Raw genomic sequence first — 20318 nt, 5'->3', positions numbered from 1 at the left:
CCACAGAGAGTCAGGACCTCGGTTTAACGTCTCATCCGAAAGACGGTGCTTTTTGACTGTATAGTGTCCCCGTCACTATACTGGGGCATTAAGACCCACACAGACCACAGGGTGATCACACCCTCTGCTGGCCTCACTAACACCTCTTCCAACAGCAACCTAGTTTTCCCAGGAGGTCTCCCATCCAGGTACTGACCAGGCTCAACCCTGCTTAGCTTCAGTGAGCAACCAGTCTTGGGCTGCAGGGTGATATGGCTGTGGCTATATATATAATTAATATCAATATTCATATTTTATAAAAATTACATTATATCATTAGAAAAATAATGCATACATTACATTATATCACACGCATATATACATATATTGCAATTTATAATATTATATATAATATAACTATAATAATATATAAATATACTATATATATACGTTAAAACATAATAATAATTTATAATAATACATAAATGTATATGTTGTATCATCAATACATCACATTAAAGAGCAATAAGAAATGTAGGTAAATAGTGAAATTATATTTCTATCTGTCCTCTAGTCCAGTAGATGTCGTTTAATCATACGGAAACACAGCAGATTCGCCGAAGAAGACTCAGCACCGGAAGTGAGGCTAAACTTTGCTCCACACAGCGGAAAACAGCTGTTGTTTAGAAACAGGAAAACGTAGGTAAGTTCGGCACTGCACTTTATTACTGCTGTTTGTTTGTCTACCTGTCATAATAGTTATATGTAAGTCTTATTGACTTATTTGTAATATTTCATCGACAGTAGTGTGAACGTCGCTGGCTGTATAAGGAGGCAGCTAACGGAGTTAGCCAGCTCTGCTAACTTTCTTCTCGACGTCAGACTGATGAGACCGTTGAAAAATGTCATTCATTTATTTAACGCTTTTTATATAATGTTTGAATTGTTATACACTGGAAATGAGAATAAATGACTCATTTTCACTTCATACTTGTCATCTTTGGAGAAGCAGAGACTCTGATCTGAGCTGTTGACATGTCGATGTGTGTTTAAAAATTAAGATTATATGATTTATGTTGCGTTATTTTAATACACTACGAATAGAGATAATAGTGTTGTTGTTATTACATATTGTAGGAGCGTTTGTTGTAAGTTAAATGTCAGTGAATTGCCTCAGCTGTCACTTAAGAAATGGATGACAGCTGATTATCTTCTGTTTACTATTATATTAATCTTATTTCTTTTAATCTTGTTTTTGTTTCTTTCTGCAAGAGTTTTATATTTAATTTTAATATTTACTCTTACTTATATAGATTTTACACAAAGGTTTGTTTTGAAGCAAACACCTCCTTACATACTTAATCACATATTAATCACACTGAAATTATTGGTTCTGTACTTGCATGTAACTTGCTCTGTCATTTCTCCCTAGGATGCCTGGGCAGAAAAGAAAGATGTCTTCTTCTGAACCGGAAGCTAAGAAATCAAAGATCGATCAGAGTCTCGTGGAGTCAGATAAAACTCAGATGCCCAAGAAGTCTTTGAGAGGAAGACCTCCAAAAAACAAAGCTTTAGAAACTCAGTCGTCTAAGCAGAAACAACAAGCACAGCCGAGGGAAGAAAACGGAAAACCTGTTCGACGGTCGTCTCGCTTGAAAGCGCCACAAAAGAAGGGCTTAAGAGGAAGACGGCGGAAAGATGAGGGGAAGCCGAAAACTTCTGGAGATAAACCATCTCAAAATATGTCTGTCTTGAAAAAAGGAAACAAGAAGTATGTTCCAAGAGTAAAGAAAGAAAAGCCCTCCATCTCCGAAACTATTAAAACAGTCGCAGCCTTGTTTCCTGTGCAAATAGAGCACAATTACGGGCGATTGCTTGACATTCAAAGTGAGGAGATCACGTTACCCAAACCTGACAAAATCCACGTGGCCAATATAAGCGATCTGCAGTCGCTTCACGAACCACGAGTGAGCAAAGTAGAGGAGCATAAGGAGCTTCCGACAGACCCTATTGAGAAAATCACAGTGAGTGTGGATGCAAAAGTAGATGTGATGAGCAAATCTTCTCCACCACTAGAGGCTCTTTTCAAAGTCATCCAAGAAACTAGCATCCCTAAACACTCGTTTGCTGGTAAAGACATTTCTGACATGGATGAGTTAGAAGTAGTGAACACGTGTTCCCTGCAGGACAGCGTACAAAGTACCGACGTGGCGAAAGTGTTTCTCCCGGATTCAGAAGCATTTCTGGTTGATGATATTGAGATTGAACATTGTGTGGTGGAGATCGAAACCTATGAGGATTTGGAGCAATCAGAGGATGAAACGGTGAAAAAACAAACAGGTGAAGCTGTGACGTGTAAGGAGGTCACTTCCTCACCCTCTTTGCCCCAGGACAGTGCGACGGACTCCACGCTAGGGCTTCCTAAAAAGCAGGAGATGAACCCACAGGCTCGGACGAAGGCACGTCTAGCGGCTTTGGCCGAAGAAAGGGCGGCTGCCGCCAAGAAACCTCCACCTCGGCAGTTCAACCTCCTTGCTCTCTGTGAGGAAATTGCAGATGATATTGCATCGGATGCTCCGGCAGCTTCAGATGAGACAAATATTGATGAACTAAAGGAGGTGAGTGAATCTACGGAGGTTTGCGAAACTGAAAAAGAGGTGTCTGAAAACGCAACTCCCCCTGAAACCCCTAGTGACATGACTGACGATCCCAGACCTGAGGATGGTACGCCCAAGAAACGTTTTTTCCTCAGCCAGGTGTCTTTGCCGCTCAAGACCCAGGAGAAGAAGAAACTATCCCGCTTTCAGAGGCTCAGGCAGGTGGAGCTTCAGCGGGATAAGTTGACCTGGACCCGTGTTAAGAAGCTAAAGTCGGATCAAGCGAGTCAGGCTGGTTCTCCCAAGGAGACCGACGCTCCATCAGTCTCGCCCAGCCCGGCCATCACCCCTGCACAGGTTCCCGTGCCGGAAAGCGTGCCCAAAGTGGGCTCGAATGAACCCAGGCGAGCACTTCCGGCTCAGGCGCCACCCATGCCTAATGGAATCACCAGCCCCAAACCCAAACCAGTGATGGAATATAAAGCCTACACTCCCAGACGCAAGTATTCACCAGATGACTTTGAGCTCGATGGTCTTGAAGAGGAGACGACCAAACCAGGAGCACCCAAAAATGAGGTGAAACCACACCCATATACACTACCGTTCACATTTTTACAGATTTTAATGCAATTATTTATGAAGAAATACAAATCAATAAAATGTGTATTATAATGCACTCAGTTATGATGCTTAAAAAATACTTTTAAAATACCTTACATTACACAAAATATTTAAAGATTTCGGGTCAGTAAGATTTTTAAGAAAATCATACTTGCATTTAGCAGGGATGCATTCACTAATAACTTTACAAAAGATATTTATTTCAAATAAATGCTGTTCTTTTGAAATTTATATTCATCAAAGAATCCAGATTTTTTTTTATATCTGTTTACACAAAAATATTAAGCAGCACAACTGTTTTCAGCATTGATATTAATAAGCAATGTTTCTTGAGCAGCATATTAGAATGATTTCTGAAGGATCGTGTGACACTGAAGACTGGAGTAATGATGCTGAAAATTCAGCTTTGCATCACAGGAATAAATTACATTTTAAAATATATTCAAATAGAAAACAATTATTTTAAATTGTAATAATATTTCACAATATTTACTGTATTTTTGATCAAATAAATGCAGCCTTGGTGAGCATAAGAGGCTTCTTTAAAGAAAAATCATACACAACTCCAAACTTTTGAATGGTAGAGTAATTTGTAAAGTAGTGATTACAACAGTGCCTCATCCCTGAATATTAAATTTCAGCAAATAATTTGCTCAGCATAATTTTTGGCTTAAATGAAACTTCAAATTGTGCAGGTTGTTGAGGAAGGATGTATGATTCCTTTTTTCCACCCCTTTTTTTCAGACTTACAATTTATAGTCTAAAATTTATGGTCAAGTATATGTCCACTTTATCAAATGTCTTTATACTAACAATCTAAATAACCAGTACAGCTGTTCACAAAATGTGTCATGCTCACAGGTCAAACCAGAGCAGCCCTCTTCATCAGCTAAAGTGCAGCCCAAACCAGCAGTGGAGAGGAAGCCATGCGTCCCCACTTCTGCAGGTAAACAGTGTATTGATTTGTGTGTTTTTGAGTCAAGCACAACAAGCCTCATAAAAAGTTCTGTCCATCTTGCAATGCTAGTTTCATAATCGGTGCTTAAGGTGCTTATCATACCCAGATAATGAATGTGTTACAGCATTAAAGGGATAGTTCACCCAAAAATGAAAATTACCCTATGATTTACTCACCCTCAAGCCATCCTAGGTGTATATGACATTCTTCTTTCAGATGAATACAATCGCAGTTATATTAAAGAGCAGGTCATATGGGTTTTTGAAAAATATCTCTTTTGCAGTTTATAACGTAGCTATCCTTAAATGAAAACAATCTGCAAAGTTGTTAATCAAAAAAGTGCATGATAAATAAAGATATTGTCTCTCAAAAGAGAGAGTCGATTCTGAATCGCCTTAACGAGTCGATGTTTTTTTTTTTTCAAAGTTAAACTTGCATTAACTTTACATGGCTTTCTAAACATGCAGCTCTTTCGTGCGAGACGCAAGTGCAACGGTGATAGATGTCCCTCTAGAAAAACGTTTTTGCATTCGAATGTGGATTTTTATTTGAAATTCGACGAATATTCGAAAAATTTTGACAGCCCTAATGTACACCTAGTGCAGCTTTAGGTTTCCAGGTAAAAAGCTTCAGTCTTACTGAAGTAGTTCTGATAATTCACTGTGAACCCACTATTTCCTAAGAATGTGTCGATTAATGTAGACTGACGTTGTTCTAATTACTTTGTTTAATAATAAAGAATGTAGTGTACTGCACAGACTTTATAATCATTGTGAAATTTCTGTTTATTTTGCTGCACCGGCAGTTATAGGGTTAATGCGGGAGAGACGAGCGAGTTCGTTAGGCTGGTGCGCCTGTGAGCTGTTCTGCGTTCTGATTAAAATTTAAGACAGAGCATCTTTTGTCTGTCGTTCTTCAAACATTACAGTAGACATATGTAAAGGTGCTTTGTCAATGGTAGCGCTCGCTAACTTGCTCAAGGACTCCTCTCTGTGCCAATCACAGCAGGCTTGGCCAGCTGACCAATCAGAGCAGAGTAAGCTTATGGAAGGGAGGGGATTGCTCTGAACTTGCTTGGAACGAACCGTTTAGAAATCATTGGCAAATTACTCTAATATTAGATGTATATTCTGAGAAAATTACAATGTTTTCTGACCTTAGATGCATTTAAACCTGTTGTAGGGGACTCCAACACAGTATTAGGACACTTTAAAATACCATATGACCTGCTCTTTAAATAATGTCCAGGCTAATCCATGCTTTATAATGGGAGTGGATGGTAGCCCAAAATTTGAAGTCCAAAAAATTGCATACATCCATTATAAAAGAAGTCCACACGGCTCTGGGGGGTTAATAAAGGCCTACTGAAGCAACGCGATGCGTTTGTTTTTATTTTTGGGTGAACTATCCCTTTAAACACATGCTAAACTAATTCTCTTTGACAGTATGCGTAATAATACATATATATTTAAAAAAAAAAATTTAAATATATTTTTTAACTACTTTGTGGTGCATGTGTTCACAGAAAATAAGCCGAAACCCTCTCCCCAGCAAGAACCTGCCCAAAAGACGCAAACAGAAAACAGCAACAGGTAATTCAAAGGACTTTCATTAAAGATTTGAAAAGTAAAAACTTGCTTTCCAGTCTGTGAAAAAGCACAATATCCTGTTGAATTGTAATTTTTTGTGAAAATGCTTTATCAGTTTAATATGCAACTAAAAGTAAGATATTTGATTTTATTTGCCTGAAAATAAATGAAATGTGGATCTGCGTATTAGAGTGTTACTCTGTTTGTTTTGTGCAACACTGACACAACCAATGCCATGTGTTTTAGGTGCTATTATTTTGTTCTGGATACATTTTTGAGAAATTCACTATTTTTGCAATTCCGTTTGTTGATGCTAGAGCAGAAAATGCACACTGCAGCTTTCAATGTGTTGTTGAAATTATGTTCTCAAAAGAATTAATGTCATTAGAGTACCATCTGTTCTATGAGTCTAGTCTATTCTCGAGTCTAGAAATCATTCTATAGAAAAGCTGTTTAACATCTATGAGTTAAACCCTTTCTGTTGACATTTCATGGCAAATTCTAGTGTTGAACCTGGAGCAGAACAGAAGAAAGAGGTCACAACCAGCCCTAAACCTGCTAGTACAGCAACACAGTCTGGCAATGCAAGTCATTTATATCCTAACAAACTTTGTGTATTTGCTTGGGTTAATTTATCCCCCATCCCCGTTTGGATTAATTCATCATAATTTCCTTGTGTTTCTTTCTTTTTAGTTTATTAACTTACAGACTTTGTGTTAAATAAATGAATACCATGTTACAACTATGAGATTGTTTTGGTATAAACAGTTAAACCTAGAAAAGAATACAACATGCCCATCATTATTTTACATTGGAGCATTGGTGCTCATTAGCATTTAGTGATGGCTGTTTTTGTGCTTTACAGGATGCTGGTCAGAAGGCGTTTGGTGTGGTGACGTGTAACGTTTGTGGGATGCTGTACTCTCCTTCCAGCCCAGAGGACGAATCCCAACACCTCCTCTTCCACAACCAGTTCATCAGTGCTGTCAGATATGTGGTGAGTCAAGAGAGAAACTGTTGCATCTTATCCACATACTTATTATTATGTGATTCAGAGTTACTTACCATTCCAAAAAGATGTTGTTTTAGTCAGTCAGAAAATATAAAAAATGAATGTAGAATTAAAAATTATATATATATATATATATATATATATAATTTTTAAATCTTAATATAAAATGTGATTAATATTTTTTAACATTAAATGTACATTTACTTTTTAAACATTAAATGTACAATCACATATTTTTCTGTAATTAATCAGAATTAATTGCACTTAAAATTAGAATTTGTTATCATAAATACATTTTCACAGTGACTTCAAATTAATTTAGAAACAATATTAGACATTATATTTCAAATACTTGTTAAATGGCATCTTTTTTTACTGGTTTTTGGGATAAAATTAGTTAATTTAGCCATTCAACATTACAATAAAGTTGTGTACAAAACATTATAACTTTTACAAAAATTATAACCATTACCACAAATGTCACATTTAGCTGTGCCTTTAATATAGTGTGTTGTATATAGTGTAATATTTGAGAGACACAATTATGTGTTGCTTAATTTCCAGTTTAGGATGGGGCTTACAATCTCAAAATAACTACATACCCATGTCTCAAAAGCTTTATTGTAATATCTGGTCCAGGGCTGGAAGAAAGAGAGAATCCTGGGAGAGTATCCTGATGGCAAGATTATTCTTGTTCTCCCTGATGATCCTAAGTATGCACTGAAAAAGGTACTTGTTTCGAGATTTCTAATAGCTTTCCTGATACATATGATGCCTGTTTCTAATATTTGTCTTGTTTGATTTGAGGTTGAGGAGATCAGAGAAATGGTGGACAATGACTTGGGCTTCCAGCAAGTGGAAACCAAGGTCCCGTCACAGACCAAAACCTTCCTCTTCATTTCAAATGATAAGAAAGTCGCTGGCTGCCTTATCGCCGAGCACATTCAAGAGGTCAGCTGAGCATACAGGTGTTTAATAGCATGTTTATAGGTGTATATCTTGCATTTTATCTTCTTAAATTCATTGCCATATTTTTTAGAAACCAATAGGAGTACAATACTCTTAAGCTCATTTAATATACTTTATTATATTTTACATTATTTAAATCCATTTATCAGAATTCCACTGGTTTTCTCTCTCAATTAGCACAGAAAATGTGAAAAACTTGCATATTCCAAATGGACTTTTTGACAACTAATTGAAGTCATTGTAAGGTGCTATGTCTTTGTGTAATGTTCATCTTAGTCTGTACATCTGATGGGTTTGTTTTGGCTGCGATGTGCAGGGATACAGGGTTATAGAAGAGTCCGGGCTGGAGGGTTCAGAAGGAGAGATGGTCATGTACGAGCGTCAGAGGGCCTGGTGCTGCTCTACTGTACCTGAGCCGGCGCTCTGTGGCATCAGTCGCATTTGGGTGTTCAGCATGATGAGACGGAGAGGCATCGCCTCACGCATGATCGAGTGCCTCAGGTAAAGGGTTGAGTTTTTTTATGAGTAATTGTAAGCACAGATATAATGTGTTATGTAAATATTGGTAGTTATAATGCATTAAAACACAACAACTACTTTCATACTGTCAAAGGTGTAAATGTACCATTTTAATGCAATTATTTATGAAAATAATTATATTAAAATAAGTTAGGATTTTTTTAAAGAAATTAATTCTTTTATTCAGTAAGGATGCATTAGATGTATCAAAGGTGACAGTAAAGAAAAATTCTATTTCAAATAAATGCTGTTCTTTTGAACTTTCTATTCAACAAAAAATCCTGAAAAAATGTATCACTGTTTCCACAAAAATGTTTTCAGCAGTGATATTAATAATAAACATTTATTGAGCACCAAATTAGCATATCAGAATGAAAATTCAGCTTTGCCATCTCAGCAATAAATTACATTTTAAAATATATTAAAATGTTTAATCATTTAAATTGATAAGTATTTCAAAACATGAAATATGTTTTATTCTTTTTTGAAATATGTTTTATTAAAGCCTTTTTATGCTTTTTTTCTGTTATTGTGAGCATAAAAATATATATTTTTAAAAAAATCCTCAGATTTCTACAGATCTACAAATCTTTCTACAGATTTCAAGAAAGTAAAGTGTTACACACAATAATGCATAAATGTTTACTCCTCTTTTCCTCCAGGAATAATTTCATCTATGGGTCTCATCTAAGTAAAGACGAAATCGCCTTCTCCGATCCCACGCCTGACGGCAAACTCTTCGCAACGCATTACTGTGGAACCTCTCAGTTTTTGGTCTACAACTTTGTAAGCGGCAATCGCTCAACCTGACAGGATGTGGACATAGAGCTCAGTTTTAAAATATTGACATTTGAGAAGAGGACTGGACTTTATTTCACTGTACCAAACGGTGCAAAAATGAAGTGAGAGAACAGAAACCGTCAAACCATAGGGTGTTTTAAAGGCTCCTTTTCTTCAGAGTCTTGGTTTGAATTGGCAAAGTTTGGCACAGGAGGTGTAGGATGTTAGACACTGATATCTAACCCTCATGGCCAGTTGACGTATTTTAATAAGCCTGCGCAGTAGCTTATGCCTGATGCATCGTTCAATGAAAGACATCTAAACTGTTCTCTCAGGTTTAGGTTGCAGCCTATTTTAGGACTCGCCGTTTAAGTGGAAGCCATGTAGTCCAGTGCACAATTGCAAAATCAGTGTAAGTACTTCTTCCTAGAACATATAGGAAGACGTGTGAACTTTTCTACTGTAAGCAATGCCTCGGTCGTGAGGCAACGACTTTTGAATCTCAGGTTGAAAAACATCATATGAATTTGTCATGGAAATCTCCCGTTAACCCTTACATCATGTCAGCTATTTTCAAAGAGAGAGTATTTTGCTGATACAGTGTGTTCCATGTGCATTTTAAAGAGGTTTACATGCTTGGCATTGACATCGATAGACAGCAGATGATTTCAAAGAAGTCGCTGGTGTTGCACAACACTGTGCAGAATGAATTTGATTTGTTTGTTTTTAAAACACAAGTGTAATAATTCAGAAAGTTTGCTCGCTCATAGTATTCCATCTCATTTTAATATTTTTAGAATGATTTTATGTATGTATATGTATTTTGATTGAATTATATTAATTTACCCATGAAAATGACTACAGATAGATCTTTCTTTATCTTCAACAGCAGGACAAAAGCTTAAAATCACTCCAGCCAAAACTTTGATTTGTTCTTTTTCATTTTTATTTTAATTACAATTTAGTTCTCTGCAGTTACAAACGTTAGAAGCCAGATGATTGGCATGGTTTTATACAGTATTTTGGGGATTTACCTAATTTGTAAATGGGATGTTTGCTCATTCTTTACAAACAGTGATGAAAAACAGCTTACATTTGTTACTCATACAATATAATTTTAACCCTATAGTAGGAAACAAATGACTGACCTGAAACGAGTGGCCTGAATTTGTATTTTAACCAATTTCTTTACTTGATCACTTGAATTTCAAAAGTGGAATTATGCATGTACATAAGTTGTTTTCATCTTTGGCATAATGCATGAGGTCTCAACAATGCTGAACAATCAGGTACAAACCTTTTTCCTGTTTTTCTAACTTTATATTAATTGTTCTCCCCTATCTTTTGGACGACATGCCTATTGACTTTTATTTTAATAGGAACTCTTATTATGAAATATCGCACTTCCGGTGGACCTTAAAGGAGCGATCACACGTCTCCCTACATGTTGCTGTGGACATGAGAAGACGTGGTTTACGTTCTAAAGCGTTTAGTCTTGTGTAATACATAGGTACAACAGATTTATTAACAATTAAATATTAATGAGGGACAGGCCGTATGTAACTGTATGAACACGTGTTTTACAGTCATGGGGGATCATGTCGAGTTGGTCGCTGGCTGTTATGAGCAGATAGTATTTGGATATCGAGTGTGTCCTGGTGACGAGGTAATTATCATTTTTCAAAACTTTAATTCTGTTAATTGATAGAATCTTCATTTGTTTTCATAGTGAATATTAAATGTAGTTTTTTTCAGTTTGCATTTGCATTATCATTTTGATATTGGTCCGTATTTAAACTGTCATAATTTTACAAACAGGCCTATTATTATTATTATTATTATTATTATAACTTACTCTAATAATTATTTAGACTTTATTTTAAATATAATCTTAATTCTAAAGTTTTTTATGTCTATTTTAGGAGTGGGCAATTGAGCCCAACTTTACCCATCATGCACACACAGCATCACTGACTGCAGTTTCATCCAGTGATCAGTTCATCGCCACTGGAAGCAAAGATGAAACCATTCAGCTCTATGACATGAGCAAGAAAACTGAACATGGGGCTTTGTTGCACCATAATGGTGAGGAGGACATTTTGCAATATTTTCTGTTGGTTTTAAGTTTATTTTGGTTTTTGATTGGACCGAAAGAGAGTTTGGCTTCAACGATTCTGCATCACTGATATTTCAGTCTCATGTGTTGTCATATACTGTTATAAATGGTAAGCTCACATTCTCGGCAGGTACTATCTCGTGTCTGGAGTTTTATGGCACGTCCCATTTACTCAGCGGAGGACAGGACGGTCTCATCTGTGTGTGGAGCACCAAAAAATGGGAATGTTTGAAATCTCTCAACGCTCATAAGTAAGTGATCTGAAATACACACAAAATATGCTACCGTCCAAAACTTTTCTAAAGAAATTAGTAGTTTTATTTAGCGAGGATGTATTAAAGTAAAGACATTTATAATGTTACAAGAGATTTAAAGGTGACATATCATGAAAATCTGACTTTCACTGGTTTTAAGTGCTATAATCAGGTCCCCGGTGTATCTACCAACCAAGGAAACATGAAAAAGATTAAAAAACGAGTGCGTCTGATTTCGCTCCCTTGGTGACGTGGCAAAGGGATCTCATTATAATATTACCGCCCCTTAATCTGTAAGTTTCCACCCACGGTGCCGTCATTTTAATTTTGCAAGCGACAACAGTGTACTAGTTCTAATGCCATGGCGAAAGTTTGAGCAAAACATGCTAACTGTTCTGTCTTTGGCTGCACAGATGAGCACAGAACACTGTTTAGAGTCCCAGCCTCAGAGGAGACAAGAGAGCAGTGGATTTATTGATTTATTTAATGTATATTGCTGCTGCTACACAATCTAAAATAAACATGCGATTTATTTCCCAGCTGTTTGCCTTTACAGACATAACCGACTGTTTTTGTAACACGTGTATTTTTAACGTAAACTTGTGTGTGAATGAGAACTTAGTTTAGTACTCACATGCTGTGACAGCTGCTTTCTGTCCGTGTGCTTCAGATATGTGCGCTCAGAAAACCATATATCAGAAGTTTAAACTAATATGGTTTAAAACGCATGATTTCAGCGCGATAAACATGATAATCAGAACCAAAACAGATGTTTTTTTAGCAGGTACGAGATGTAATGGTGCAGCTCTATTCTGGAAAAGGGGGCGGGGAGCAGCAGCTCATTTGCATTTATAGAGACCGGTCTGAAAAACAGCGTGTTTCTGCTTCCACTCAAAATAGGCATTTTCAAAATGATATAATAAATGATTTGTAGAGTATTTTGAGCTGAAATTTCACAGATATATTCTGGGGACACCAGAGACTTATATTACATATTGTAAAAAGGGGCATAATATGTCTCCTTTAAACTGTTTCAAACAAATGCTGTTATTTTGAATTCTTTTTATTCATCAAAGAATCCTGAAAAAAGATATCATGGTTTCCACAAATAAATTAAGCAGCATACCTGTTTTCAACATTGATAATAACAATAAATGTTTCTTGAGCAGCAAATCAGCATATTAGAATGATTTCTGAAGAATCATGCGACACTGAAGACTAGAGTAATGATGCTGAAAATTCAGCTTTTCATAACAGGAATCAATTACATTTTAAAATATATTTAAATAGAAAACAGTTATTTTAAATTGTAAAATTATTTCACAATATTACTGTATTTTTTGAATAAATGCATCGATGGTGAAACTTGCAAAAATGTGAAGAATCCTGCTGACCTCAAATGCCTATCCAGTGTAAAAATGACTCAATCTGTGTTTTATTTGTTTAGGGGTCATGTTACTTCACTTTCCGTACACCCTTCTGGAAAACTCGCGCTCTCTGTCGGAACAGACAAGACTCTGCGGCAAGTACACAGATGTTAACATGAATATCAAAAGTCCTGGTCAGATTGTTAAGCTGTAAATTAAAGGGGTCATGAATATCTCTTTGGATTTGAGACTTTAGTCTTTGCAACTTTACAGATCTTCTTTATGCACCAAGAGCTTGTAACACTCCAAAGAGAAAGGAAAAATTGAAATCGCATCATATGACCCCTTTAAGTTAAGCTGTTTTAATTTTTGTGTATGAATGGTAATAAATATCATTGGGCTTGGTTTGCGGTTCAACAAATCTATACAAGTCTTTTAATGACAAAATGTAATATTATTGTAGAACATGGAATCTCATTGAAGGACGTTCAGCTTTCATCAAGAATCTTAAACAGAGTAAGTGAGATTATAATAAGATATACTTTCTGATTCTGTATTTTCCTTGTTTTTCCTTGTTTTATAAATTATTTTATAGAATTATTGTATTATATTGAGAAAGTTAAACTTCTCAGTTAAATCAAAACTTGTGTGTAACAATGTTTTGTAGATGCAGAGATCGTCTTGTGGTCACCAGACGGAGATCAGTATGCAGTGGTTGGGAATGATCGAGTGGACATTTACATTCTAAAATCTGCCACAATTACTGGAACCATTGCATTCACACAAAGGATTTCATGTGTGAAGTTTCTGAAGGTGATCAGTCTCATCGGTGTCGCAAGAGAACAGATATATCTATTAAGTCAGTTCTAGTTTAGCTTGCAATTAAAATGTTGCTTCCCTGGTTTGTCAAATGTAACGTGATCAATTGATTCTACTGCAAAGAAATCTTATTCCAGCCTCTGTTCTGCATGTCTCTTCAAGAACACACTCTTGGCTGTGGGAGGAGACGATGAGAGCGTGTGTATCTATGACGTGACCTCACAGAAGTGTGTTTGCGAGTTCAAAGCACATGAGAACAGGTATGACTGCCACTTTTTAACCTTTCTTTAAGGCTGCATCCTAATCCAAGTGAATCGGCCATTTCTAGGTCTGTCTTTTCATCAAAATTGTTCTAGTGCATTGAAATACTCAGAATGCATTGTAAAATGAGTGAGATCAGCTATATTTGTTACTGTATTCATTTTAGGGATGTTCATTTTAACCGGTTAACCAACGGTAAGAATTTTGACCGATTAATACAATCAGTTAAACGGTTTAAAAAGTCATTTAATTATTTATTTTTTCAGTAATTTATCAAAATATTTAAAATGGTTTGCTGCATGGTTAAAATACGCTACGCGTATAAAATAATTAGTTTTTTAGAGGGAAAAAAACCAAGTGGAACCAAGTATCAAATGTTTCCGTATTCGCAATGTATTTGAATGGCAAATTATTACTTATTATGTACTTCACTCACGTTCCAATGTAATCCACGTAAAACAAAATGTTTAACATCACGGCGGTACAGTGATAACACTTAACGGCTTAACAGATTTTACTACATATTAATTTAATTCAATTATAATTTAAAATAATCTTGTCAGTTAACAATCGGTTAACGAGCGTCGGTTGTCGGTTAGGAAAAATAACCGAAATGAACATCCCTAATTAATTTAATGTTTTTTTTCCCCCCAGAGTAAAAGCCATTGAGAGCTTCATGAAGGATGATTTTTGTGTCCTTGTTACGGCATCAAATGATGGATTCATTAAGTTGTGGAAACTCAATCTTGAGGTATTGTATGATCTTCTTTGCTAGTAACTGTAACACACAGACACAAGTGTTTTTTAGCCTTGAGCTGAACCATTTTAGACATAAAAATAATTTGGCCTGATGGTTTCATTTTGGTTGATCAGTATTTTATACTCTCTCTTTCCACATACAGAACCTTGAGACTCCTTCCCTGCTTGGCCAGGTGAACACCACTGCCAGACTCACCTGTCTTTCCATTTGGAAATCTGGTCAAGCGAAAGAGACGAGTACTGAACAATCTGCCCAGCCTGAAGCTTCTATAGGTGCGGTTACATTTATCATGGTTTCAGCCAATTTTCACAGGCAAAATCCAGTCGTTTCAATAGGAATCCATCCTAGTGGGAATTTCGAGAAGATTTTGCAATGGGTTCAAGTTGGTCACATGAATTTAATGCTTTGACCGACAGAAAGCTGCTTGGTTTGAGAGTGACTTCTGTGTGAGCTTGACAATATAGACCTTTTTAGTCTGCGAAATATAGCTAAAAATTCACTAATGTGATCTCACCTTAAAGGGATAGTTCACCCAAAAATGAAAAGTCATTGAAAAGTCATTATTTACTCACCCTCAATTTGTTCCAAACCTGTATGAGTCTCTTTCTTTCAAAAGCAGATATTTTGAAGAATGCTGGTAACCAGTTGCTGGTAGCCATTGACTTTCATAGCATTATTTTGTCTACCGGCAGCTGTCTGGTTACCAACATTCTTCAAAACATCATCTTTTGTGATCAACAGAAGTAAGAAACTTTCACAGGTTTGGAACAAATTGAGGGTGAGTAAATAATGACAGAATTTTTATTTTTGTAAATACTTAAATTTTTGTTGAGTGTGTCCAAAAAAAATCCAGAGTGCTGTGTGATTTGAATTAGAGCAGTAACCATAATTACATGTTAAAAGAGTTGCAATAGTTGTCAAGGGAAAAACGTATTAATATCCGTGTTCTCAAAACAGCTGTTGTGGTGCCCCCGAAGCCAGCCAAAGGTAAAAGAGTGCGGCTACCAGGAGAAGAGGTGATTCTAGAAGAAAGCAGCTCTACAAAAGCAGGAAAAAAGAAGAAAAAACAAAAAGCGCAATAAACAGTTTTATTGAAATCATTGGCGGTCTTCTGTTATTTACTTTTCATGTCTTGCATTTCATAGAGTGTAGTGATTTACAGTGCATTTTTTGAAGTCAACACTGCAGAGTTGTTTACCATGAGCATTTTGCCGAGAAGTAAAGGAAAAAAACCATTGAATTACAGCTAAATGGAAAAAAAAAAACTCTATTTTTGTATGTTTGTTTATTTGTCTTGTTGTTTTATTTGTTTATGTAAATCAATTTGAGATGTAACATTTAAAGGCGCTATAGAAAATAAAGATTATTTTAAATCTGAAAAACCTCTGCAGTTCTCGCCTGCACATGCGGACTTTTATTTTGAAAATCATTAGTGCCGTGTTTCAGGAAGTTAAAAAGTGGAGACGCTTTAGCTTTTTACTAGCAATCAACACGTCTTTTTGTTTTATTTGAGAGTTAGACATGCGTGCAGATATGGCTGTGGACTGGTTTGGTTATGGTTATGCAGCTCTAATAACGATAGGAGGGATTGTTGGTTATGTTAAAGCAGGTAAAGATCTCATGCATGCGACAAACAACTATGTTTAGTATTCTGGTTTAGTTTTTGAGTAGCCAGTGTATGTAAAACACGTTTCAAATAATTCAGTATAAATTCAGATGAATGAAAATCTAATTTTCTTTAGCAAATTTTAACCGTATAGATGTAACGAGCGTACAACTTTAATGATTTTAGTTTTTTTTGTCAACAAACTGTAATGCACTTTGTTATAGCAGAAACTCAATTTTTTTGTTAACGCACCTTTACCTGAACTTTACCGGAACTTCCTAATATGGCCAGATGTCTCATGTTCCCGCTTCCGGCTGCAGGTAGTGTTATCTCTCTGGTTGCTGGGCTGATGTTTGGCATTGCAGCATTTGTTGGTGCTTATCAGATGTCAAAGAATGACAAGGATATCTGGGTTTCACTGGGTAAGTCACTGTTTCTGTTTCTAGAAGTATTATATATATATATATATATATACACACACACACACACACACACACACACACAATGTATTAAAATGAATAAGGATCATAGATGACATTAATGGGATTTGATTTTATATTTGAAGGCACCTCTGGATCACTGACTGCTTTAATGGGAGTGAGATTTTTGAGTTCATGGAAGATTATGCCAGCTGGACTCATGGCAGGAGCGAGGCAGGGATATTTTATTTTAGCTGTTTGTTATTTATATATTATGTATGATTTTTTTATTCATTCCAAATTTTTCATTCAAAAAGACTTCCCAGATATCCATAATGTTGACATACAGACAAAAAATATAATATTGACATATGCTATAATCAGTGGTGGAAAGAGTACTGAAAAAATATACTCAAGTAAAAGTACCATTACCTTCCAAAAAATGTAGTGTGAGTAGAGTAAAAGTACTTGTCCAAAAAACTACTTGAGTAAGAGTAAAAGAGTAGCCTATTTAAAACAACAACGACTTATCCAAGTGACCGCTGCAGAACGCACGCGAGAGAGAGACGAGGCAGCGCAGATCGCGCGTTTCATAAGTGAGTGGGGAATTTATCGAACGCGGCACTTGCTTCAACCTGTGGGCCGGACGGTATTGCAGGGGGGCCGCCAATTACTATTAAAAGAAATAATAATATTGTTAATATATGTAAAAATGTATGTAAAAAAGTCATAACATAATATCTTAATTTCATATATATATAATTAAATAAAAAATAAATATTAAACTGTTTGTTAAGTTGCTTCCACTATTCGAGCTCGCTGATTGGTTTAAAAATAAACCGCCAATTCTAAAATAAAATTTTTTTGCAGTGGGCCGCGGAAACATATGTGTTTGGTTGTGTAGGCCGCGAGTTGAAAAAGGTTGGGAACCACTGGTAACGTGAGTATTTGTAATTCGTTACTTCACACCCCTGGCTATAATTGACATTAACATGGACAAATGCATTGTTTTGGTTGTTGAATTATGTTTTGTTCTTTGTCTTTGCAGTTTGTTGATGTTCCTGAGGATTGGTGTGAAAGTGCTACAGAATTCACAAAAGAAGAAACGATGACACCATTCAGAAACTGTACTTGCAGATCCTGCGGAGATGCACTGACAGATATATATATACTGACATGTATAGACATTTTATACAAGTTGTATGAAGAAGACAACAAAATTCAGTTTAGGGTCATATGGAGGTGCCTTCATAACTGTAGATGAACAAATGAAAGCAAATAAAATGTATTACTTTATTGAGATTCAAATAGTTGTTGATTTATGTACGCTACATATTTACACATTACAGATGATATCCATATTCACCATCTGGTGTAATTGGTAATTCCTCAAAAATATTTAGTAATATCAGGTACAGATCTGTAACTCTTATCTAAAAGTTTTATAACCAAAGACATCATTAATACAGCGTATTGTTAGTCACAGACTGAGATGTATTTACTTTGACCTATAGAGGGCCCAAAATCTTTAAATAAAACCAGTATTTTTATTATTATTGTTCTTTTTAAAGCATATAAAGATGTATCATATTTGACACTTTTTTATTAAAACATATTCTCACTACAAATCACATGCGTGTAACCATCGTCAATATTGGTAAATCGTCGTTTTAAAAATGTCACAATACACTGTAAAAATTATTGTTTGAAGTTGCAAATAAAACAACTGGAGAACTTTTTTTTTACAGCCTTTTACTTTAAAAAAAATACATTTAATTCAATGTGTTCCATGTCGTTTCTTTGTCATTAGCCCTATCTGGGAAATTTACTTGTAATGTCTGAGTGAAATTATTTCTCCATTATTTATTTTATTTATTTTTTTTTAGTGTAGAATGATTAAATGTAAAATGCAGTCTGTTACTTTTTCATTATTTACCCTCATTTGTAAGTCATTTTGGATAAAAGCGTCTGCTAAATGATTAAATTTAATTTTTCTTTATAGGCTACAGTTATGAAAAATGCCGCTGTAAATGCACACTGAAAATGGTTTAGAAAATTTTACTCAGAAATAGCTAAATTTCACTAATAAGAAACGGCAAGTAACATTTATTAAAAGGTGCAATATTTAAGTAGAAAGACTGTAGTAGTATTTTCTTGTAAAACGTACTTCCATAACTTCAAAAAAAAAACAACTTTACAATAACGAGAATGCGGTTTTCGAAGCTTTTTGTTTCATTTTTATTATTACGTCTTCTAGACAATCAAACGTCTCACTTATAACAGTCACATTGTTAGAGATTCACTTTTGTTATTATACTGTTCCACACTCGGAATACATCAGGTGTGCTCATTAAATGTCTCATTAGTGAGTCTGTAGGGTCTCAGGAGTATAAGGCAGTCTCCATGCTCAAATAGTCCAGAACCCTCAACGGGGATTTAGAAGCACAAATCACCCAATACATGAGCAAAAACGCACCTAGATGACCCCATATGTGTCCACTGGTTTTGTGTGGTTGGGCTTTTGGTTTCTTTACGGTAAGGTGGACCTGCACTGTCAGCGCAGGCAGATGTCAGGTGATCCACCGACTATTGCGCGTAGAATTCTTAAAAAAAAAAAACATTAAAAATCTTACTGTTCAAAAACCTTTGACTGGTAGTGTAGGCTGATTATTCTTATAGATTGAAACGTGCATCAACCAGGATAAAGATTATGAAACGTGCTCCGAGTTGCTTCAGAAAACAAAAAAATTGAGCAACAACAAAAGCATGTTGCTGGATACGGGCTTATTATTAAAAAAGTGCAAACTGATTGTCTACCACCAGGAGGCGCTTTGAGAGCAGTAGAACTAGCGGTTTCCCCGGTAACGGCTGTAAACAAAGCAGCTCCGCTCATCAACATCAGATAAAATAAAAATGCCATCGAAACTTTTCTGAAGACAGTCGGTTCCCTTCAGAGATACATTCATATAAAACACCCGCCACCCGTTTTGATTTTGAAACATGCAGTGCTCATGTTTATTCAACGAAGTCAAACGCCTCAAATAAATCAATGTATGGGAAACACTGGTAATGTATATCGAAATATCGGAAATGTGTTTAAAAATCATATCACCGTTATTGAAAAAATTATATCGCGATACATAATGATATTGAATTATTGTCCAGCCCTAACAGTAAATATAATAATAAAAATTTTATTTTGACAAAATAAATTATGAAAAAGCAGAATGTTTCCAAACAATGAGATTTGAGTAGTAAAACTGAATGTGTGAAAATATCAAGTCAAATTTACAATTAAAAACTGTGTACATTATGAATATTTTATTATTATTTTATTATTATTAATTCGACGTGGATTTGCCATTTGTTTTAGTGCATTGCATTAAAAGTATAATAGGTAAATATGATAATGTATAATAACCGGGGTTACAATTATTTATTACAAAATATAAAAGATATAATGCATTGTTACATGTATTACAAGGCATTAAGAATACTTTTATAATAATACGTCTATATGTTCAGGCTTAAAAAAAAATTATTTAAGCATGCTTTATTTTATCTGTCTATTTAGTTTAGGTTATCTGTTTATACGTATTATTTGCAGTCTTGGGCCATTAAATATAAGAAAAATTAAAAAGTATATTTTTCTCTTTCCATAGTCAATTAATGGATCTGGTGATGATGAAAGT

General features: G+C 35.4%; 3 protein-coding genes across 7 annotated transcripts; all 3 read left to right on the top strand.

Moving 5' to 3' along the window:
* The first annotated feature begins 593 nt into the window (after window positions 1-593).
* esco1 (establishment of sister chromatid cohesion N-acetyltransferase 1) lies at window positions 594-9974 on the top strand. Of its 3 annotated transcripts, none has more exons than XM_016524142.1 (10): window positions 594-682; window positions 1412-3152; window positions 4059-4143; window positions 5681-5747; window positions 6250-6328; window positions 6610-6741; window positions 7396-7485; window positions 7564-7707; window positions 8042-8226; window positions 8907-9974. In XM_016524142.1, exons 2-10 carry the CDS (start codon window positions 1413-1415, stop codon window positions 9052-9054), a joined length of 2670 nt encoding a protein of 889 aa, XP_016379628.1. In that variant the 5' UTR covers window positions 594-682; window position 1412; the 3' UTR covers window positions 9055-9974. The 3 variants fall into 3 exon arrangements, with proteins under 3 accessions (XP_016379628.1, XP_016379615.1, XP_016379624.1); XM_016524129.1 differs by having other exon boundaries at window positions 6244-6328; XM_016524138.1 differs by having other exon boundaries at window positions 608-678; window positions 6244-6328.
* Window positions 9975-10063: 89 nt separating this feature from the next.
* LOC107717555 (p21-activated protein kinase-interacting protein 1-like) lies at window positions 10064-15755 on the top strand. Of its 3 annotated transcripts, none has more exons than XM_016524359.1 (11): window positions 10064-10313; window positions 10611-10690; window positions 10947-11109; window positions 11271-11391; window positions 12842-12916; window positions 13225-13277; window positions 13429-13574; window positions 13743-13840; window positions 14496-14592; window positions 14744-14873; window positions 15559-15755. In XM_016524359.1, exons 2-11 carry the CDS (start codon window positions 10613-10615, stop codon window positions 15681-15683), a joined length of 1086 nt encoding a protein of 361 aa, XP_016379845.1. In that variant the 5' UTR covers window positions 10064-10313; window positions 10611-10612; the 3' UTR covers window positions 15684-15755. The 3 variants fall into 3 exon arrangements, with proteins under 3 accessions (XP_016379845.1, XP_016379827.1, XP_016379836.1); XM_016524350.1 differs by lacking the exon at window positions 10064-10313 and adding an exon at window positions 10422-10534; XM_016524341.1 differs by lacking the exon at window positions 10064-10313 and having other exon boundaries at window positions 10421-10690.
* Window positions 15756-16040: 285 nt separating this feature from the next.
* On the top strand, window positions 16041-18259 carry tmem14cb (transmembrane protein 14Cb). The gene is made up of 4 exons (XM_016524563.1): window positions 16041-16210; window positions 16528-16629; window positions 16773-16860; window positions 17675-18259. Exons 1-4 carry the CDS (start codon window positions 16123-16125, stop codon window positions 17736-17738), a joined length of 342 nt encoding a protein of 113 aa, XP_016380049.1. The 5' UTR covers window positions 16041-16122; the 3' UTR covers window positions 17739-18259.
* The last annotated feature ends 2059 nt before the right edge of the window (window positions 18260-20318 follow it).

Source organism: Sinocyclocheilus rhinocerous, unplaced genomic scaffold, assembly GCF_001515625.1.
Source record: "Sinocyclocheilus rhinocerous isolate Xijiao unplaced genomic scaffold, SAMN03320098_v1.1 scaffold1694, whole genome shotgun sequence".
NCBI classification, from domain to species: Eukaryota; Metazoa; Chordata; class Actinopteri; order Cypriniformes; family Cyprinidae; genus Sinocyclocheilus; species Sinocyclocheilus rhinocerous.
Note: the sequence above shows the minus strand (reverse complement) of the source record. Positions and strands in the feature narration are given on the sequence as shown.

What these genes read in the sequence shown, in the direction of transcription:
- LOC107717555 (XM_016524341.1), top strand. Translation starts at nt 10,592, where the DNA reads ATGAACACGTGTTTTACAGTCATGGGGGATCATGTCGAGTTGGTCGCT. An exon ending in AAATCTCTCAACGCTCATAA is followed by an intron (nt 11,392 to 12,841) that starts GTAAGTGATCTG and finishes TTATTTGTTTAG; the next exon opens with GGGTCATGTTACTTCACTTT. An exon ending in CATGTGTGAAGTTTCTGAAG is followed by an intron (nt 13,575 to 13,742) that starts GTGATCAGTCTC and finishes TGTCTCTTCAAG; the next exon opens with AACACACTCTTGGCTGTGGG.
- tmem14cb (XM_016524563.1), top strand. Translation starts at nt 16,123, where the DNA reads ATGCGTGCAGATATGGCTGTGGACTGGTTTGGTTATGGTTATGCAGCT. An exon ending in TGTTGGTTATGTTAAAGCAG is followed by an intron (nt 16,211 to 16,527) that starts GTAAAGATCTCA and finishes TTCCGGCTGCAG; the next exon opens with GTAGTGTTATCTCTCTGGTT. An exon ending in GGACTCATGGCAGGAGCGAG is followed by an intron (nt 16,861 to 17,674) that starts GCAGGGATATTT and finishes TTGTCTTTGCAG; the next exon opens with TTTGTTGATGTTCCTGAGGA.
- esco1 (XM_016524129.1), top strand. Translation starts at nt 1,413, where the DNA reads ATGCCTGGGCAGAAAAGAAAGATGTCTTCTTCTGAACCGGAAGCTAAG. An exon ending in CAGGAGCACCCAAAAATGAG is followed by an intron (nt 3,153 to 4,058) that starts GTGAAACCACAC and finishes TCATGCTCACAG; the next exon opens with GTCAAACCAGAGCAGCCCTC. An exon ending in TCGCCGAGCACATTCAAGAG is followed by an intron (nt 7,708 to 8,041) that starts GTCAGCTGAGCA and finishes TGCGATGTGCAG; the next exon opens with GGATACAGGGTTATAGAAGA.